Source organism: Rhopalosiphum maidis, chromosome 4, assembly GCF_003676215.2.
Source record: "Rhopalosiphum maidis isolate BTI-1 chromosome 4, ASM367621v3, whole genome shotgun sequence".
Lineage (NCBI taxonomy): Eukaryota > Metazoa > Arthropoda > Insecta > Hemiptera > Aphididae > Rhopalosiphum > Rhopalosiphum maidis.
Genome location: NC_040880.1, coordinates 13868845 through 13891752, shown reverse-complemented (window position 1 = coordinate 13891752; position 22908 = coordinate 13868845). Strand labels below are relative to the sequence as shown.

The window sequence follows — 22908 nt, the reverse complement described above, 5'->3', positions numbered from 1 at the left end:
AATATTCTAATAGGGATTGTAATTAAGGATAATTGTTGTGAATTATTTTTTGACCTAAATTTACTTATGCTCAGATAAAGTATATAAAATGATGGAAAAAAAAATACAATTGGCGCCGTCTATTACACACAATACTCATAAACCATATTTCAATACATAATAATGTATTATGTTATTGTGTTTATATTAGTAAACATATTATACATTTGTATACAAAAAAATAATACTAAAAAAATCTCAAAATAACACATTCAATTACAACTGGTTTAACAAATGTCTTGAAATTTGGTAACAAAAAAAAAAAATAAATAAATAAATAAAAAATACATTAGGTATTAATAATAACATTTTCATAAAAGTATACTGCATTTTTTTCTAAAGAATTCTAAAACCTATTCAAAATATCTTTGGGCTAAGGCGTTTGACCTTTTCAACAATAATAAAATTCAAAATACTAAATGTTGTGTTCGAGCTCTAATAATATCATGAAATGTTTGTCATTGTGTTGTAGTAGATAGTTTTACGATAAGATTTTGAATAGTTTGCATACTCTTTGTAAGCCAAAATGTTATTTATTTTGTTTTACACGGTTCGTCAAGTCGGTGTATTACATCACTTAGATTCTTGGATGTTATACAGAACAGTTTTTACTTGGGTTTCCAAAATGATCCAAAGATTTGAAAGAGGCGGTTTACTATGAAAGTGTGAAACGACTCGCGTTTCGGGGGACGATGGAAAAATTAATAATGTGTTTTAAGGGATCGCGTGTTAAACATAATAATAAAGTTGATGTAGGCACATAACATTATACATGTGCATTAAAATTTACCGAGGGACCGGTTACAAATGTCACAAATTACAATACGTGCGTATAATTCGGCATCAAGTTTCATGCGGGATGTGCTAACGAGGTTTTACTACTGAACTCGTATATATACATCATTAAGTTTTACGTCATATATTTTAGTATAATAAACCATGCGGTTTTAATGGTATAAACTAGTCAACATTTTTTTTTGAAAATGTAAAAATGTATTTTTTTCGGAAAATTAAATTTGATTAAAAACATTGCAGTGAGAAAATTTCGTTTATTTAAATCAAACACGGTTTTGAAGATAAATCGTCAACTCTGATCATTGATTCTTACAATACATAATAATATATTACTATTATTATAAAAGGGAATAGTAATATTTGTATAAAATATGTGTAGTATTATAGTTGTATAAGTGTTTAGCAAACATTTAATTATAAGAAAATAGCTGTAATCGTATAGAAGTCTTTTAAACATAATACAATATAGTTATACTTGTATGTGTGTTTTTAGAATTGATAAAACGGAAACAATAATTACAAACGATCAAACATATTTTTATTTTCTCCCGTGGATAATTTTTTAATCAAATTTAAAAAAGAGAATCAATGCGATTTTGATACTGTTATTACGTATTATTAGTCTCCAACAGTTTTACACATTGACTAATCATTATAGATTTAATTTACGTTTAAAACTTTAAAAGTGCTTACGTTTAAGATTATTTAATGATATAATGATTTATGGTTTTTGATTGATTTACTCGGTTGGTAAACTATAAACTGTTTTAACGATTTAGATATAGCGTGTACATGTACACGCACGCACGCTGTTCATTATGTGGAAATAGATACACGTCCTTTCAAATATACGACTCTAATTTGTTATCAAAACTTTAATGGGAAAATAAATAGTGCGCTACACCGTATATATTATAGCTTTATAAGAGGGAAACGTGTACTGATATACTGATATTTAAAGGTATAACCTCTTGAACGGCGCGATGCCGTTGTATAATGAAACATGACACGTGCGTCGTGCACGACGTTAAAGAAAATCTGTCAAGAAATCCACGCAAATACGATTCACAGCGTTCATTTCCGCGTTTAAAAATACACGTGTACACGAACTACGAACGCACAATAGATTTCCGCGTGATCGTATCGACATTTTTTTAATCGAAAAAACTTTATATTCAAATGTCAAAGTCGTGTGATACCCTACGCGGTTCATAATATAATATATAAAATTATAAAATATTAAAATTCATATATAATATCATGTGAACGAGTGAACAATTTATAAGGAAAACGAATTGTTTTCCTGATCAATACGTTATATACACGCTACGGATGTATACATTATGTTATTATGCTTGTACACTACGTACTATAAGTAGGTATAGTAATATAGAAAACTAAAATGGTAATACATTTGTGTCGGAAACGAATAACGAACGGCAACGCGCCGTATTTTGTACACTTTAATCATAGATTCTAAATATTCTAGTGCCGCGAGTCACGCGCAGTGACATAGTAAACAAAACAAAACTCGTTTTTCCAACTACAGGCGACGGGGGTCACGGGACTATTTAAAAAATTGTTTTTAAAAACACATACATTGTTTTGGTTTTATTTTTCTATTTCTACGTGGACATGAATTTATACATTAAACTATTAAAGTACCTATATATCGGGAGTAGACAAAATATTTTATCCGGTTGAAAATGAATTTTGTTTCGTTTTGCAGCGGTGTGAGAATCAAAATGCAGTTATAAGTTCTAATGCAATTATAATATAGTTGTCCTCAGACAACGATTATGATTAAGTGATTCAGATGGGTTTTTCCCATATTTTTGAACGGTGATTGTTCTTTGTACGAGAACTAAGAAGTGACTAATACTGAATAATAGGACACTGACATTCTTTTCTTAACGTATAGGTGTACATACCCATATATACATAGTCACATAGATGACTATACATGTGCCCGTGATGGACACTTGGTCTTCGATTTGATATCTGGATGACCCAATAATCAAAAGCCACTGGACACCACTCGTACACAATATATACTTCCGGAGACCACTCGAAGTATAAAATAAAGATAAACAGAACGTTTTTTCCGACATAACTACATTATATACATATTATAACTACATTCAATGTATACACACACGGCGGGAGATAATATACAATGCGCACACGAAACGATAAAATATTGTATGGATTTCAGTTGCGGAAGCGACGGCTTGTTTAGCGATTAATATTGTAATGCTGCAGTGTTGACTTACTTTATATTACACATACACGTCGTGTCAAATTTATTTATCCCAGTCGTGGTCGTTTAGGGGAAAGCTTCGTTTTTCAAACCTGCAGCAATGGGCTGCGAGGAGTAATAAATAAATAAGGTGTGTATATATAGTAGAATAAACATTCTGAAGTTTGAGAAATGAAAATTCTTCGTTAACATTATACGTACGTATAAGGAATAATGGGTAGGTATATCGTATATATATATATACATGTTATCATTATAGATAGGTATACCTAACCAGTGATATATAGCTGTTATTACTGTTCATAAGAGTATTATAAGTGTGGGATAACTGGAATATTGATGAAATATATTTCCAATTAATTGACCTTCTGAGATGATATCGTTATAGTTTTATATAATAAGAGTAACGATGAATAAATAGAAAAATAAGCAATGTGGTACTAAAATAAAAATACTGATTTAATTCTGTATAGATGTTATTAGGTAATACATTTGTGTTCTTCAATAGTTCAATACATTTTTGACCTATAATCTATATTGAACATAATATTTAAAAAAATAATTTATAAAGGATGAGATTAAAAATTGTAAATACTTATTAATACTATAATATAATGTCCACCATAAAATGTGTTGGACTAATTAAGGTTAAGTTGAAAAGTTTAAAGGTAAAAATGACGACAGAAGGCGTTTCTTCTTATTATGTGGTTCTATGAGCTGTATACAAAAGGTCATTCAATTTATTCGCCGTATAGCTAGTGTCGTCAGGCTGACATATTTATACGAATGAATAAGATATTAACGATAAAAATGATAATTTCTTTACTATTAAAATTGATTTTATTCACCCTTAAAATATACGAATACAAAGAGTTTATACTCTATAGTATTAGTGAAATATCATGACAATGTTTTCATGAATTGATGAGTAAATAAAAAAATTAAAAAGTGTAATAATGTTTTAATAGTTTAAATTGAAAGAGATAATTTATCGTATACCTAACCTATTATAATCATATATAATTACGTCGGCTGTTAAAATCTTAATGTCGTTTAATATTATGCCAGTCTATTCAGGAGCAGTGCATGATAAAAGGTAACTATTATTATCAATAATTTATTCAGTCATATATTTTACAAAAATAACGTTCCCTAGGTATAAAATTAAATAATAATAATATAATAATAAATAAATAATATTAAATATTATGTGTACCTACTATACAGTATTAAATTGATTTAATAGACACGACGATGTCATAACCGGAAACGATGAGCTTGTAATTCTTATAACTGTTTTCATTTTTAATCCAAGAGTAAAATAATCGTAACATTATAAATTATGATACAGAGATTGAGTGAGTGTTATAAACTATAGGTTATAACATGTATGTAAATATAATATACATAGGTACTCGTATATAGTCTTGATAATGGAATATTTTGTATCGTTATATTAAATTAAAGCAAATATAAACAATCACTTCCGTATCAGTACACTTGTTGAGATTTTTTCGATAGTTATTATCCTTGACTTTTAAAAGTATATAATATATATATATATATATATATCCTGTATAAACATTAAGCGTGATATACTACATTATTACCTGTACAGCTAGCCGCAAGGGAACTATATCGACAATTGGTGTTAATATTATTATTGTTTCAAATGTCCTGTCATTCATGTACCTACCTATCACTCCACCGTATATAGCAAAGCAAGGTCTGTGTGGAAATACTATGTACCGGCTCCAGGACTGTCTTGTTATTTTTTCCTTCGATTATAAAGAATGCGAGTAGTAAAAAAAGAAGAAACTCCTCCATCGATCAACCATCCATACGAACAGAAGAGAAAAAACCGTACACCTATAATGTATATAATATACATACTATACAAACATCGATAACCATATCTGTCGATAACCAACAATATACAGTCAACTAAATCAAAAATAGTCGGCAGCGAGTCACATGTATACCTCTAATTCTCCACCCCTGCTTCAATCGTGAGGTTTTAAAAACTCAGTATCGCCCGTTCTCTTGTAACGATGACACATGTGTTGACACAACTACGCGATAACGACAGTCCGCCGAAATGAAAATAAAAAATATTTCTTCAGCTGCTCTTTAGTTAAAATGTTTTCACGAAAATAGTATTCGAATTTATGACATATCAAAATATTTTACTGAATTAAAATGAATTAAGTACTCCCAATAGTCAAGTGTAAAAACATAACGATATTTTTTCACTTTTAACTTTTGAGTCATACTAAGCAATCAACATTCAAAGTGATTAATAATATATTTAATGAAAGTTTATAGCGAAGTGATTTTACTTAACTCATTCTGTAGCTAGTTACATATTAGTTAAATAATATCTTCGGAGTTCGGAATAAAAACATGACCAATTTATTTATAACTATGTCATATAAAAAAGCTAGAAAGTAACACGAAGAATGAAGACTGTAGAACACTATTTTTATTCAAAATAAAATAATTCAAACAATATCCTGGTATTTAAAATAAGAAGTTTTGCTCTACTCGGGATTTCACTTGTGTATAGATTTTAATGAAAACATTAGTCAAGATAATTGAAAAATATATTTATCTATAAAATAGTTAATAGATGGTATTTTAAGTACCAATAGCCGTAAAAATACCTAAAAATATGTTTTACAATATTTTAGAACGACGAAAAAAATGTATACAAATATAGGTATAATCACGTATAATGTATAATATTTAAAAGTGAAAACTAATTTAGTATCATGAAATATTTTTTATATCTAAATAGTTTGGAACCGTTTATATGACTAAACCATTTTAACGGCTTCATATAAACGCAGCTTATATATAATATATGTTTTATTCTTTTTTTGCATTGTGTTATATATTAGTGTTATTAAATATTTTATACAAAAAGACGGATGTTATTAAGTATTAAAGTTGGCTAATAGGTCCCTGAATTAGGTATTTACACTACACCAATCATAATCTAATAAAATGATTTTCTTAATTAAATTAAAATCATTTAAGTATTTCTTGAATAACAAGGAAACGTATTGTTAAATAATTAAAGCATATATTATTATATAATATTAATATAAACAAATATTTTTTTAATTGCCAGTAAACAATAAATTAAATTAAATTGAATACAAATTATTGTCACTAGCCTCCAACAAAACATTTTTAAAAATGTGGAAAAGAAATTTAAATTTATATGAACAGTTTTATAATTTTTATTACAGTACAGACTAAAGTTAAACCTTAAATATATATATATATTAAATATGTTTTATTAGAACTATATTCATATAATATGATCATAAATTCTATATGAAAGAATCAAAATAATAAAATATTAAGAAAAACTAAAAAAAAAAAAAAAAACAAAGTTTGTGGAAGTTCAAGTATGTACATTTATTTAAAAAAAACCAACAATTATATTAATTATTTATTTGGATAATAATTGTTATTCATTTAAACAGTATAACAGTTCAATTTTAAACTTAAAATTTGTTTATTAAATTCTTTAATTATTGAGAATAGAGATATGGACTGTACAACGATTGTCTTAATTCATAAGGGATGATCGATTGTTTAGTATATATTATAATATACTACTACTACTATATAACGTCTTTTATAACCGTAGAACTATGAATACTTGAAAGTTAAAATAAAGGGTCAATACTTTAATCCAATAGATCTATAGTCGATAGTGATCATCTTGTATAACAAAATTATACAGTTGTCTAGTGACCTCCTATTCTTTAAATATATAGGTAAGTACATTTTTAATTATTGATAATTAAGTACTACATTATACCGATAACGGATTATATCGAACCATATTTATCTTTCTATTTAATATTTTTGATATCTATATTAAAATTTAACACTTCGTCTAATGTTTATTATTTAAATATACAAATTTTATATTCGTCTATACGAGACTAATCTTTAATATACCTAAACCGGTGTCTTAATCTCGTATTTTACTTAATTAATATATTTTATATTGGTATACTACATAGTTATCTATGATATTTAAACTAAAAGTAATTAGAATAAATGAAATAATATTTTATAAAATTTAACGATAGCCCGTAGACCGTATTTAATGCATGGCTGTACAAGCATTGTTTAATGTTATAACAAAAACCCACAATGTCAATTATGTGTAACAAACGAGAGATTAGCTATATTGTATTTTTTTTTCTTATGTAGACTAGACATAATAAATCAAAATATAAATAGAAACTTTGTTTGGAGCATTTATATATATATGTAAGGACGCCGTGACTCGTGCGGTTAAATTATAGTTAACTAGGTAATTTAAATTTCTCAAAATTGATGGGATTTCTTTCTAGATAATTATTTTTTTTGATTCAATTTTTTAAACAATAACAGACGTAGTACGTAATCATGCGAGTTTTGGGAAATATACTTTAATATATTTTGTGATATACCACTGCGCCCGCGGTACAGATGCAGTGCAGTGACACACCCTATATAATAATACCATTACACGGTTAGGTATTGCTAGAACGTAACGCCGTCGAGTTAACAATCGTTTCTGTACGGTGTAATACGTTTTATCGTATAACCTACCGCAACGTACGGTCACGCGGCGCACCTCTATTTATAAAATGGTATATTAATATACTACCTACCCCATCTATATAGGTTTACGTTTCACGAATACTCGTGTATATAATATTATGTATATTCTATTATTTTTGGGGCTGCAGAAAGCCATGTGTTATTGAACAGAGGCGGTGTCCTGGGTGCAGGATTATTATTATTAATTAACATTTTCCCCAGACGTCATCGATCTCAGCTCGCGTGTTGTACACTATCAAAAAAATAATAGATATAAATATCGCAGCCGAAGTCTGGTCGATTGTTTTGAATGATGGACATCATATAATATTTAATACATATACGTGAGCGTTATAGACTTATAATAGTAATATGGTACATAGATATATGCCTATACTTACTGGCAGTGTCCATAATATTATATATACATTAGAGTAATAGAATATTACGCACATTATTGGATACAGACGGTCCCCAATTGTTACACCTCTCCAATTCTTTTTACAAAACCATTCACACAGTTCATATATGACTCACAATAGATTTTCTCAAACTGCACACCTGCGTTCGGACTTCAATGAAAAAATAACATCAACCATACAACTTTAACAAAAATTATTATTAAATTATTTAGTTAGTTACATTAGTCCTATTCGTATTATGTGTTGTGAGTACGACTATAAGCAATGGTGATGCACGAAGCGTTTGTAGAGTGACCTCGAGTACAATGCTATTATTTCTTCCTCGGCTCGACTCCACAATAATAGAATAAAAGACTGTCGGAATTCGTAACCATGATAATATGTAATAATAAGGAATAACAATACAAATCAGACTTGTCCTTCCAACACTTTCTGTACCACCAGTTCCTCTAGTGTTTTTCAATCAGCGAGTAGCGATGAGTCTCTATTTTTTTTACACATTAAAACAATACGACAACGAGTTAACGAGTTAGAACACGAAAAGAAATTAATTTCCATCAATATACTTAAGTACAATATAAATGCGTATATTTAGGTAGGTACTTGCTATGGTGTAGATTTATTATATTTTCAATATGTTCCCAGATTAATGTTTATATTGTAGACTCTACAGTGTAGAGTGTTAATTTTTTAATTTTGAAACCTCATAACTTATAATCATTAATTTGGTGTAATAGTTTTATATGTTAGGTGAGAAATTATATTGTTGAACAATAAATACTTTTTTAAACTTATAATATTCTTAAGTGACTTATATTCAAGTGGCTAAATATTTAGGAATACATATGTTTAGTGTAGTATTATTCTGTCTCTTTATTTATAACTCAAGTCCTACTTATATCTATATCTATATATAAATACAGAAAAAGCTCGTTTGTACTAGTTGAAAGTAATCAAAATAAAAAATTGCAACCCATTTGGACGGGCTGAAAATTGCTGTCAAAACATAATTTATCAGCGAAATTCGGGGCGGTAAGGTTGTTAAGTCTAAACCGAAATATGTAAATATCATAAAAATAGCGAATTTTATCGAAATATGTAACTGTGATACGCAAGTTTGAGACGTTAAAATATAATACTTTGATTTGTGGCGTGCCGGATCAGTTCCATCGTTGTCTGTGCAATGATAAGAATTGCAAGTGTGTTTATAGTCGCACGGGCTCGCTCTCGAATAATACCTCACAACTTGGAATGGGTCGAATTTCACAAATTTTCACACACTTGAACTAGATATCGAACGTTTTGAACATTCAGACTTTAAACTCAAATCATTAATCTGTTTTAATTTTGAACGATAAAATGCTTTGTTTTAACTGATGGTGGCCAGACGACAAGAAATACGGGAAATTGAAAAATGTATTCCGGTGTACGGCTGTTTATATATTTTATAAAACATATGATGGTTTCGACGTCAAACTTGATTTTTCTTGAATTGTTCGAGTTTGATTTCGATATCGAGTATTAATTTCCGACGCGCCTCCCGAACTCTTCAAGAATTTGATGAGTTTGAGAACGCATCGTCGTTACCCATAACGCGACTGCGTCAAAATGGATGATCTGATGATCAGTTTGAATAGAAAACATCCAACAGAAGCGGTCGTTCTATACGACGGTTAAGCGCTCGGATTGTTATTTATAATGAGCTACTGTTCAATCGCTCTGCAGTATACGGTGTTTGAACGGATGCTGCGAAAACGCATTGCAGGCCTACAACACGGCAGCAGAGCCGCCGTCGCGCGGTACCGCTCGGTGCGTTCTTTTCCCGTCCGCCGAACAGATGCCCAACAGGCGATGCGCCGATCGACTGATGACGAATATCGCCGCGGCTAGAAACGATGGAATCGGTTTCTCCTTTGGTGTCCAATTGCGCTCGCACGCGGCCGATTCACCGTCCAAGTACGCGTTCCTTCTCGACTATCGCCACGTTTTTGTTTTATAATATAAAATATATTGTATGTTATTCCTCGTCGCAACCCGGCACGCGGTACGCGTTTATCCGACACACCCGTGAACCCGTCGTACCTCAACGGGTGCATCTCTGTCTGTTGTTTATTATTGCTTCATTTTTATTTTTACTCCGTTACGATCGATGGCCATAATAATATTATAATTACTGTATCATTCATTCGACTGTTGCTGCTACCGTTGACAAATATAAGTTCAGTCTATTTGTTGACAATTTCTTAGTAACTATATTTACTAACTAATGACTATATAGCTACGAGTAACACATCAAATTATTTCTCGTCGATTGTATATTTTTAGAATAATTAATATTCTGTCTGGTTGCCTTCGTTAATGACGTTAACTTATAGGCATACACATACACACGTTAAACGTACCTATATAATGTATAATCGCGTATAACTATTTATTTCTTATATCTATATGTTATAGTCATGCAGTAAAAGTGCTACAAATTAAAAAAAAAAAAATCGTTATTACACGGTCTATATAGAATATGATAACAGTATTTTTTTCGACTAACTGAAATAAATATTAATAATAGGTAGTTAAGTTACCCATATAAGTTTTAAATATTCCAATTGTTTTTAAAATTTATCAGTAATATCTAAAACAGATTAGACATATTACACGAATATTTAATACACACATATATGTTTATATAATTTGAGGATGTTCCGAAAATATATAGTAATTTTGTAAATATGGTGTTTCATAATTCTCCGATTTTGACGGTGTTAAATGCCCCAAAATCTAGATATTGTTCTTATCATTAGCACGGTGTAAATTAAATAGCTAATGTTTAGTATACACACATCCTATAAAAGAATTATTATTATTACACCTTATGTAATTGAAGTGTTTTGGAAACAAAATCTATTAAAATAGATGGTAACAATAAATATATATATTTCATATATTATGTATTACTACATATTATTATATATTAGTCTGGTAATAATAATCAATTAAAATACTCAATCATATATGAATACTATTGTTTTCATGTTTATTAGACGAATAAACACGCAATTCCGTTTTATACTATGCCATATAACTAAATTTGGTCCTTACACTCCAAAGTTTAAGCCTCTCAAATCAATATTATTTTTATATCACAAATTAAATGTCATCATTTAAGAGTATTCGTATTGCATAAAGTTTACTAAGATATACTACTATTTGACTTTATATCCCAGTAAATAAAAACAAATTGATGAATTTTCTTCGAATGCACTATCTAGAGTTCAATTATTATAATTACTAAAATTTAAAAATAATGCTTCTATTAAAATTTAAGAAATTATTGTTTCGGTATAGTCAATAATAACATAATCGTATTTTACCATGTATCTAACTATTATAAATTATAAAATGTACTATAACTATAACGTGAAAATTTGAATACGTAGAAAATAATATAGTTTATACGCATTATAACCTTATAGCTGTGCTAGTCTGTGCCTGCGTAGTTAACAAAATCTGATAAACTTATATAATATATTATAATTTAATAAATTGTTAAGAATACGATATAGCAGTGTATACCTAGATTAAGGTTAAATAATAATATTAAATTAACTGTAATAATATCATTTATTCACGTACCACATCATCGTATATTGGCGTTGACCGGATCCGTCGACGCGTATTGCTGGATTCTTGAACGGGTCTTGAAAAAACGTTTTGCACACTAATGGCCAAAAGTAACCATCGAACAACCGATAATTTGAACGGCATAGGCTCGACGAACATTCGGGCCGTTAGCATGTTATCGTACGCCAAGCAACAGTCATTTATGTTTGATATAACACGTGCTGCGAAACACAATATGAACGTCATTAAAATAACTCAGAGAAATAAGAGAATACACAACACATTAAAATATTGGAATATTGAATACATATACATTCTAAATAAATGCATAGACTGATGGATACTTAAAATAATTTTACCGAATACATTTTGTCAGGTTGCATATTGTATTATTTTATGGTAGGTAAATGTTTACATTATTCGTCTCTCCGTAATATCATGAGAAGGTACATTCAATTTTTTTTAGAATAATTAATAATCACAAAAAATATTACAAGATCAATATTTTAGACGATTTAATAATAATTAACGATAATGAACTGATAGCATATTGATATTTAATTTTAATACACGATGAAGAATTTTGAGTTAATATTTTAATATTTTAATAAGTTAATAATCTCTATGATTATAATTTCGGTTCTTTATTCATTATATTTACTATGGTAAATTTGACTAATTAAATTTATTTATTTATCTTATAATCCTATAAAATGATTAATTCTATTGAAGCTAATTTAACTGCAGGATCAAAAAACTGTTCCAATATCAAAACTTTTCATGTCGGCAATGACGGCAATGAAAACCAATAATAATGTATAAAGTGTTATTTATTTATATAGCCTATATACTTTATATACTTATTGATAATAACGAATAATGATAGTGTAGTTTGTATTATTGTATTACTAAATTGAATAATGAATTTGTCATTTCCTCCTAAACTTAAATGCATTTCATAAATTATAAATACGGATATGGAATATATAATATGGAATTATTTTGAATAGAAGTTTTTAAGAATTCTTTAATAACAACAACATATATATTACCTAATATTATACATTTTGTATATACATAAAATAAACGATATCCACTCTCAAGTGATTTAGTAATAATAGCACAGCACTATAACAATACAAAAAAATACATTCATTAAAAAAAAGTATTTATTCACTTTTTATGCTTATTATAATTTATTATATAACCAATATAGTCATATAATATGGAGTATATTTTAGCGTTTTTACGAGGGCATAATAAAGCGTTTCGTGGAATACGTTTTTTTTTGTGCTATAACTACTGAGGATTGCCGAGATAATGACCTATAACGTGTATCCGGTACAAGACATGTCGACCAAAAGGCAAACAATTAAGTAGCTACTTCAAATTATGCAGTATTATATTATGACGAAGCCCACCCCGGCGCACGTTCAATACGCATGCAAATAGTAGAAACATGTCAACGGAATTTTCGTCTCATACAAAAGACACGTTGTAGGTATTGAGTATTCAGCCAAGCATATTCATTCTTTTTTTTTTCAATTGCACAGTTATTCAAAATATGATTTTTGGAATTTTTAAATATACTTAAATACCATATTTTAAAATTCTTGAGATTTTTTTTTTTGTGTACGACTCAAGGAATGTCTTGTGGAGTTACAAGCTTCTATTTTTTTTCAAACGAAAATTCTCTTTTCTACTGTAAGTTCAAAAATCCAAATTAAAACGTATTCATTGTTAAAGAAAAAATGGGGGTTGAACATGCTTGATGGTTAATCACCTCGTATGACAACATGATCGTATATACAATATACATAACTTTTTGCTACGTTTATTGTTTGGTCAGTGTTTTTTTATTTTATTTTTTTTGTTTTTTTTTTCTACGGATACGCCGCGATCGCTTCTAATATAATAATCGAATACCCAACGATAACAATATGACTTACAATACATAAATGTCACGACTATTGTTAATTTTATACACGGTTGCAGTGCTACGCACAATAACTCGCAAATTGAGCACGTTCACGCGATATCCGTTATAGTTTTGGCCTGTTGGCACGCCGCGGGAAGACGCTGTTCGGTCGGTGTCCGCGAGTACGTGTGGTTTTTTTGTCGTTTTCGAGCTACTCGCAGCAGAGTCCCCAGGACTGCGCATATATACCGTATTGGTCGTATAAGTCGGGAGCCGCGAAGTTTGCCGCTCGCCACCAGAAACACGATCGATATCAGAACGTGCGATGATGAGTCAACGAAAGTTTCACTACCGTACAACACAATAATACAGCTGTAGTATATTATTATATTGTTTTCTTCATCGGTGTGGTGCGTAGACGACCGCGCCGAAACTCGTAGACGTAATACTTCCCCGAATCCGCGCGTATTATTGATATTATTATAAATTATCATGTTTACGGGACGATAATGTTTATTGAGCGTTTTACAAGGTGCGCGATCGATCCGTCGTATATTATACCATGTTTTTTTGTATAATAATGTAACAATTTTAATAATATATTTAAACATCAAACGTGTTGTATAGATACGCGTTGTGATTGACGTACCGTTTTTTAGCAGATATCGAATTTCGAGAAATTCATTTTATCTATACGCGTATAGTCGACGTAGTCTACGCGCCAGTAAAAAAAGGGTTCATTAATTACGCGATGATGAGTGTAAATAAATAAAAACATTATTAGATCCATCTTTCGACAACAACAATAGGTACGTACCTACGCAAATGCCAAATACTGCAACTCATAATATAATTGTTACATAATGTAAGCAAATATACAACGACGGACAATTGTTATTTTGTCGATTTGATATTGTTTGTACAACGCATAGTTTCATAATTTCCAATTAATTCAACCCCTTTTGATAGATTTTTTTATCGTGATACAATAGTAAGGTAACTGTTTTTCTTTTATTTCTAATCATGAACAGAATCGACAATAACAAAAAATTCAGATAATGGTAACAAATAACAATAACATACGAACAAATATGTTTTAGTCCATTTAGTTTTAGTTTTTGTTGTCGAAACCCCGTTATTGACCGAATTTAAAGGTCAGCCTGACACTAGGATAGCTAAGTAATAATCATGACTTCTTATAATAACATTAATAAATTAGTAACCGATTTGTAATAATTTGCCAGTTATACACAAAATTCAGAATTTTTAACCCAAGCCCTGTGCCTTGAATTCCTATTCTTACATATTCGAAATACTGTAAAATTGAGATGGCCCAAAACTATTCTCTTATTCACAAAATATTTGAACGTTCAGCAACCGCTCACTTTTGTCTTTCTCAAAAATGTCCACTTATACATATTTTTTTACTGTCGGTGCTACTAGAGAACTGCTAGGAAAACATATTGTAATACAATTATTATAAGTATTTATATGTACTATTATTAACGCTACAGTTTTAGAATCTCCCATTATTTTAGGTGTTATTGTGTCTATTGGTTTTGGCATCTAAATACGTATACCATTGACCCAGACCCAAAAAATAAAGTATATCGAAACATAATATTAGAAGTTTATTTGTTTATACATTTATAATGATATCATAGATCACGTGATGTTAGTTATTTTTTGCAATTAACACAATACATATTATACATAATGTCATATAATGACACTGCGGTTTTCCAAGAAATCGTTGTATATTATATATCATTTATTTTTTTATGGCAATAAAAATCTACTTATTCTTTTTTGTTATGTTGACAACAGAAAGCGGTTACCCCTATATGTATAATATATTAACACAAGTGTTTATAATATTACAAGTTACTGTCATTTTTGGCAACCCACTTATTTAATGATAAGTATACGATTTGTGAAAAAAAATTTTAAACAAATCAAATAATAGTAGAAATAATGTGATAAGAAATTTTATAGGTACAAATTATTAATAATTCATGTAAAACAAAAATATTTTAAACCTACATAAAATACAACCATTGCTTTATGTAGTACTTTTTTGAAAAAAATAAACAAGGCTACATCAAAAATTTGTATTTTTTTTTGTTATTAGGTGTATCATAAAGTAGATTAATGACACTTATAGAGTAAGAAATTGTTTAAAAAATCAAGTTCTTATTAGAATTTAAATAGCGGAATTATAAAAATAATGTAAGTATACTAACACGTCAAATAGCCAACGTTTTAAGTTTTGTATTTAAGTTTATCCTAAAACAAAATAATTACTTATATAGTTGTATAACAAAAAAAAATCGAAGTTAAACCAAAAGATTAAACATAAATTCAACAACACAATTTTAATGATCAAACAATATTTTTACATATTAGTTATATAAAATACTATATAAGTTTATTAAATTAAGCGATTTGATGTGATAATTTATTATTTAAATAATAATAAAATATATGTTAATGGTAATAAAAAATAATTGTTAATATTCTTCTTTTTTAGTCAGGCTTATCTATTTAATAATATAATAAAATATTATCTATACTATTAAACTATAACAAAAAAAAAAAAAAAAAATACTATAATTTTCTTCTAATCGGTGTAGTATAATAAATAATTTCATTTCATTGAGTAGTTTTTATTCCAGTAAATTACCATTAAATAAAAATACATTAACATAGAAATGTTAAATTAAAAAAAAAAAATTATATTATTGGAATTGTCGAGATTTTACAATTAGCCAATTGAATATCATGTATATTGTAAGACCCTTATTTGGAAATGTATTCAAATTAAATATAATTTATTTTGTTTAATAATATATTTTACTGAAAAGCATATTAATATATTAGGTATTTTACTTTTGATTGGTGTAAAAATAAACTTATAAACAATCAAAAAAAATTATTGGATAAGGCCATTATTTAGAAGCAAAAAAAAGGAGAGAACCTTTTTCGATAAATAGTAGTTTTTCAATAACAAGGAAAAAAATGGCTCCATTGAGTCGGCCCGGCTATTATTTTAATGTAACTCGGGGTACATATGGTTTGTGGGCGGTGAAAGGTGTCGGCGGGGAATAGTAATAAAATCCTTTAGATGCCGTAAAAACGTATACATAATACGTATCGACACAGTGTAGGAGAGGGGCCGCACTTCTATATAGAAGGGTTAAAGACCTCCCAAAGTTTCATTTTAAATAACAGTAATAATTGCGATAAAATGTGAAAAATATAACAAGAAACATCTTAGATGAGATGTTTAGAAGAGAATAATATTGAGAAAGAGAATAAACATCGATAATGAAATCAACGATTATTCACACTTATATAATAGTGTGACCGAAACTGTATAGTATAGACATATTTTCAACACAAAGATAGTCATCATTATGATAAATACATACGATTAGTGCAAATATTACATTAATTGGATTTCATTTAATTCAAATGGCGTTGTACGATTATTTTTGTAACATAACTATGTATCTATATTGTACATAAAGTATAAGTCGTGATCTGTACATAACAAGTGGAATAGTTAAGTATTGTCAATAAGTTTTGGAAATAAAAGCTCAAATAAATATTTTTACAAATGTAATATAATATATAAATTTATTTTTTTGTTTTTTAAATCAAATTCTTAGAAAATAATACAAATAGTGAGTTAAGAATTATACGAGTCTTTTAAGATTAGGTATAGATACTCCTAACAAAATTTGTTACACTATTTATTTTATATCTAACACGTATTTGCACTACAATGTAAATATATAGATACTAGATATATATGTATTAATAAATTATTACTTATGGTATTTTGAAAAAATTTAAGTAAATCATACATAAATAAAATAGATTTTAGTGTTTAAACGTGATAAGAATTTATTGAATCATTATCACTGTGATAATTTAATTAGGATGATAAAGTCATGAAGTATTCGATACTAGGTAGCAGGTTTAATATGTATGATATTTATGTAAATTGATGCATGATATAAAGTTTATAATAACATAAATGGTCATATTATTAAACTCTGAAATAAAAAATATTACGTACCTAACTTGGGTAAGTTACATTCGTTACTTTTACGATTTATTAAACATTCATGTATAAACTAAACTAATTTTTGAAACTTTATTCAATTTATTTTAGTTGATTCGTTGTAATAAATTGTACTGACAGACACTTTAAAACCAAAAATAATTTAAATTTATTTTTATATATATTTTATATGCAATACCTAGCCCTATACAATGTTATATTTATAAACTTTAAGAGAATATCAATTGTTATACACATTTGATTGGATTTTCAAAATAATTATTCATAATATTTTAATGTCGAAGAAATAATATTGTGTAGAAATTAATACAATAATTATAAATACCTACTATAAAATATTCTAATATTATTATATATTTTATTCGGTATATTGTGTTTTTAATTTCTATCGTGTTTAGTAAGCTTATTGATTTTATATTTTTATGTATGCGAAAAATAGAACACGTTATAGCATTATGCAAATTTTAACCAATGTAAAGAAAATACTTTTATACAAATTAACAGTATAACAGTACTAAAATATATCAAATGTATATAAAAATATTCAGGCCTACTAATGATTAATACTAAATTTAAATTTCTATAAAGATGTAAAATTAAATTAAATAATTCTATATTTTATACACACCTAATTATAGACTATTTATATTATTGAGTTCAATACTTTGTAACTAAAATGTTTAAATGCTAAATAAAAATAATATATGCAAGTATTATTTTTGAATTAAAAAAGCACAAAAATCAATGTTACACAAGTAGTACTGAATTTCAAAAATCATTCAAATCGACGGATAAATGCGTTTTTCGTATAAAATACTATTATTATATAATAACGAATCAAAAACTCTGACTTACTCAACAACACCGGCGTACCGATGTAATATTATATTATTATATTAGCATTAATATCGATTCACTTGCCAAATCTCCGAAAGTTGGCGATGGGGTGACTACTCGTAGATCGTATTTGATATGATAGGTATATAAAATATATAAAAATATAATATATAATACAAATTTCAATACGTCAAAAACTACGCCTATTAAAATTTTATCTTATACGAAAACTATTACGCGCTCGCACACATTTATCATTATACGATTATGGATAAATGATTATTTTCAAAGCGGTCCAAAATGAAAACTAACAAAGAATCCCAATCAATACACAACCGCACGCGTCCGCCACGGCCGCACCACTGCCGGACGGTCGGTCGTTCATTCAACTTGCTGCTACCGATGCCGCCGCCGCCGCCGTCTGGTCCGTGCCCGACGACAATATCTATGGTCGCCGCTGTACATGTGCAGCATCGGTCGCCAGTACGTACGTTATACGGAGTGGTCCGTTTATCTTAAACTTTAGAAAAAAAATAAATGGTATTTTGAAATGTATTATCATGTAGGCATAATTATTATAAAATTATGATAAAATTAAGTTTTTTCACAAAAACAAATATAATTTTTCACTGTAATATAGGTCTTAAGTATGGGTAAAAAAAAAATTTGTGTGACGAAAATATTGCAACGTCTTTTGGATCGTAATAACGATTGTTTCCCTAGTTACCAGTGGCGTATGCACCCCCTTCTCCCATCAGCTATATTAACAATATAAAAATAAACTTTTATTGTTAATTGATTGTGTTTTTTTAGTATTTTGGGCTTGTCCCTGCCCCCCATTTTAAAATCCTAGCTACGTTACTATACTAGCTACGTATTATTTCTTGAGATGAAAACTAAAGGAGTGACATGTTCTTAAATATTAATTTAACATTTCTATGTTGAACACAAAATTATATTTCATACTATACTTATTATAAACCATTGCTTACAATACTAGTTGATATAAACAAATAAATCTCAACATCAGTAATATCCTTTATGGCCTTCCATAAGCCATATTAATTATTAATGATGTTATGTTTTTCCCCAAAAGGTAGAAACTAAAGGTTTTTTTCATATATATATAGTGATCGAATATATCTACTTAGGTTAACAGTGGACCTATTCGATGTTCATTTATATCAAACTATCAAAGTTTTCAGAAAATAATAATTTAAAAAAAGCGCATCACCCTGTATATTGTGCGTGTGTGCAGTAAATTAAACGGTGGACCCGTCTAACAGACATTATTATTTGCGCGACGAAAACTAGTTTGCAGTTTTTATAGTTGCGGGTTGTTCTACCGCGCGTAAATATGTGGCGCAATAAAACTGTTGTCATAGTAGGTCTATATTATATCTAATTTATAAATAGTCATCGAAATTCTAATTAGTGCAGAAACTGAACAGTATACTATATCGTATTTCGAAAAATAATGATATTTTGAAAACTTTTGTACACTATTATCGTACTTATAGTTTAGTATTTACCGTAGTATCTATAAAAGTATTTTAAGTCTTAACAAGAAAGAGTGGTGACGGCAACTGGAGAAGCAACACCAACATATACCCTTTTGGTTTTTACTCCACTAAATACTAAATGCTTTCAAGTATGAAATAGTATTATTACGACAACAGTTCGTTATTCTATGTTCAGAATGGTAGATAGATATCCCATGGCATGAGAGTATCCTGTAGGACACATTTGCACATGGCTACAATTCTGTGAGTGGCAATAGTGGGTTAAAATAAATCATATAATATTGATGTCAAATTGTTTATGACAATAAATTAGTAAGAAAAAAGATAATATGCTAGAAAATTGTATATAATATAAGATAAGGTGTAGATGAGGCTGTTAATTTTTTTCGAAGAATCATAACTTATACATATAGATTGACACTAGATACCATTGGACTACACTCTATGCAGAAAGAGAATACGTGCCTATATCCACGCGATATCCTGTCATTGAGATTACCGATCCTACTGTGTGGGTGTCACTTGGGGATGCGCAGGATATTCAATTTGAATCGGGCCGTGGTGTATTCTTTCGTTGGATAGAGTATAGAGCAGAAAATAGAGCAGTTCAACATCGCCATTTACTCTTATATGAACAATATTATGATGACTTCACAAGTGTTTACTAATGGCCCAATAATAATTAATAGATCATCTAAATTCATTATAAATACTGTTATTTACAATATTTATTATAATATAGTTGAAAATAAATTCATTTAAAGTACTTCAAGTCGAAGTGCTCAAGTCGAATTGTAAGTATACGATCTTCATTATATTCACATAATAATTAATAAAAGTAAATTTTATTTTCTAGTGTAAAATAAATGTAGTTTTAATGAATAAATTACACAAGTTTTAAAAGAGCCCGCTTTCTGGAGAAAATATAATCAATACATATTATTATGTAATAAATAGGATTGGAAGTCATCACGATCAATTTCTACATTAGGTTAAAAATGTATTTGACCAAACATACCTTACCATTTTGATTCACAATATAAATTCTAAGAATTATAATAGGGTTTTTTTCTATATATATATAATTGTATCTAATGCATTAAATTATTCTGTTTTTAAATGCTAAACAAAGTTATATACAAAATACATATATTGATTTTAAATGTATTTTTTGTGTTTTTAATCGCCTACAGATATTATAAAATATAATGATTAATAATATTTTACAAAACTTATTTTTCTAACATAATTTAATATTATGTTTATTATGTATAAATGACTGAGATTACTTAAAAAAATGCCCATCTTTTGGCAGCTCCAAAAAAATATTGACACCCTAATGTTTAGCCTTCTTAGACTGACGTTAAATTTTTCATAAAGTATATTATATTATAATTAAATTATTTTGTTTATTATTGTGTAGTTATATAATTGTAACTAATAAATATACGATGTGCAATACTAAATGCGTTGTACTAAGACATGATGAAAATAAAGATCATAGTTTACGTTGGCGATCGCATAAGGAAAAACGTACCTTAAGTCCTCCTTAGTTAGTATTAGTACTATGTTTTCTTTTCAGACCCATGCGCTACATCACAAATTTTCGTTCAGCAGAACCAATAACCTTGTGTTTTTAACATTAGTATTAGAGTGAATTTTACCATCATCAAAATTTTAGAACATTATATGTGTTTATACTTTAACTTAACATTTTATGATATTTCAATATATATTATGAGCGTTTTAAAATTTTATTATTTTACGTACTCATAACTTGCATAGTTTGTAGGTTATTTACTATTTACCACTATAGACCGTTCGGTATCTACTATTTGCGGTAACGAGAGTACTTTAATCAAGAATAAATGAGATTGCCGTCGCGGGAAAATACTGATGAGCTACGTCATGATAAGAGTGCGTGAGTGTGTATATTATATATGTGCATATAATATACGAGTATATATTATGATGGTGTGTATTTAAGAATAAAAAAAATGGCAACTATCTATTTTAGTATAATTTTGCATTTATTTGATGAACGAAAATAAATAAATTAATAATTTTAGCCACTTTGGCTCAACACAATAAAATAATCAAAAGTAAGTATAGATATGCTAAAATAGACTTGGAGTGTTTTTTAAATTTATTAAATGATGGATAATTGCGTACGAAATACAATTATGAGTGAAGACTACTTTCAGCTTAAATATCATTGAGTAATATATAATATATAAATATATACTAAAATGTATTGATATTACATTACTGTAATAATTATTATAGTAACATGGTAAATTTTTTCCGTAAACATCCTGTTTATTTTATTATTAATACCCATTTAATTATTATTATAATTTATTTTTATACCATTTATTATTATTATTAACATTTTAAAATCAATACCAAATTACCGTAAAACGGTATATATAGGTAACTATATTTAACTATACAATTTGAACTTCAATGTTTATAAAAAAAAAAGTTGTTGCGATATATCTTTAAACATTTTAAACAACTAAAATAAACTTGTGAAGAACCTTGTAGTCAATTTTCAAGCTTTTTGCACAAGCGAAAATTTTTACTGACATCTATAAACAAAAAACTGAAAAAAAATATCAAAAATGCCAAATGTTTATAAATAGCTTAAAATTTAGTAAAAAATATATTTTAAATTACACTAATTCTATATACGAGAAATGCTATTATAACAGTTTAGTAAAGTACCTCTAGTTATTTGTTTTTTAATTATAATTATAACATAAAAACCGATTAATGAGAAATCTTAATTT

General features: G+C 28.1%; 1 protein-coding gene across 1 annotated transcript in view; it reads right to left on the bottom strand.

Moving 5' to 3' along the window:
* Window positions 1–18942, bottom strand: part of LOC113561321 (matrix metalloproteinase-2-like) — a 45566-nt gene extending 26624 nt beyond the window's left edge. Inside the window, exons 1-2 of the mRNA XM_026967663.1 lie at window positions 18612–18942; window positions 11761–11969 (exon numbers count right to left, since the gene is read on the bottom strand). Of these exons, the coding sequence (XP_026823464.1) occupies window positions 11761–11922 (162 nt within the window). The 5' untranslated portion in view covers window positions 11923–11969; window positions 18612–18942. The remainder of the gene's footprint in view (window positions 1–11760; window positions 11970–18611) is intronic.
* Between the last annotated feature and the right edge of the window lie 3966 nt (window positions 18943–22908).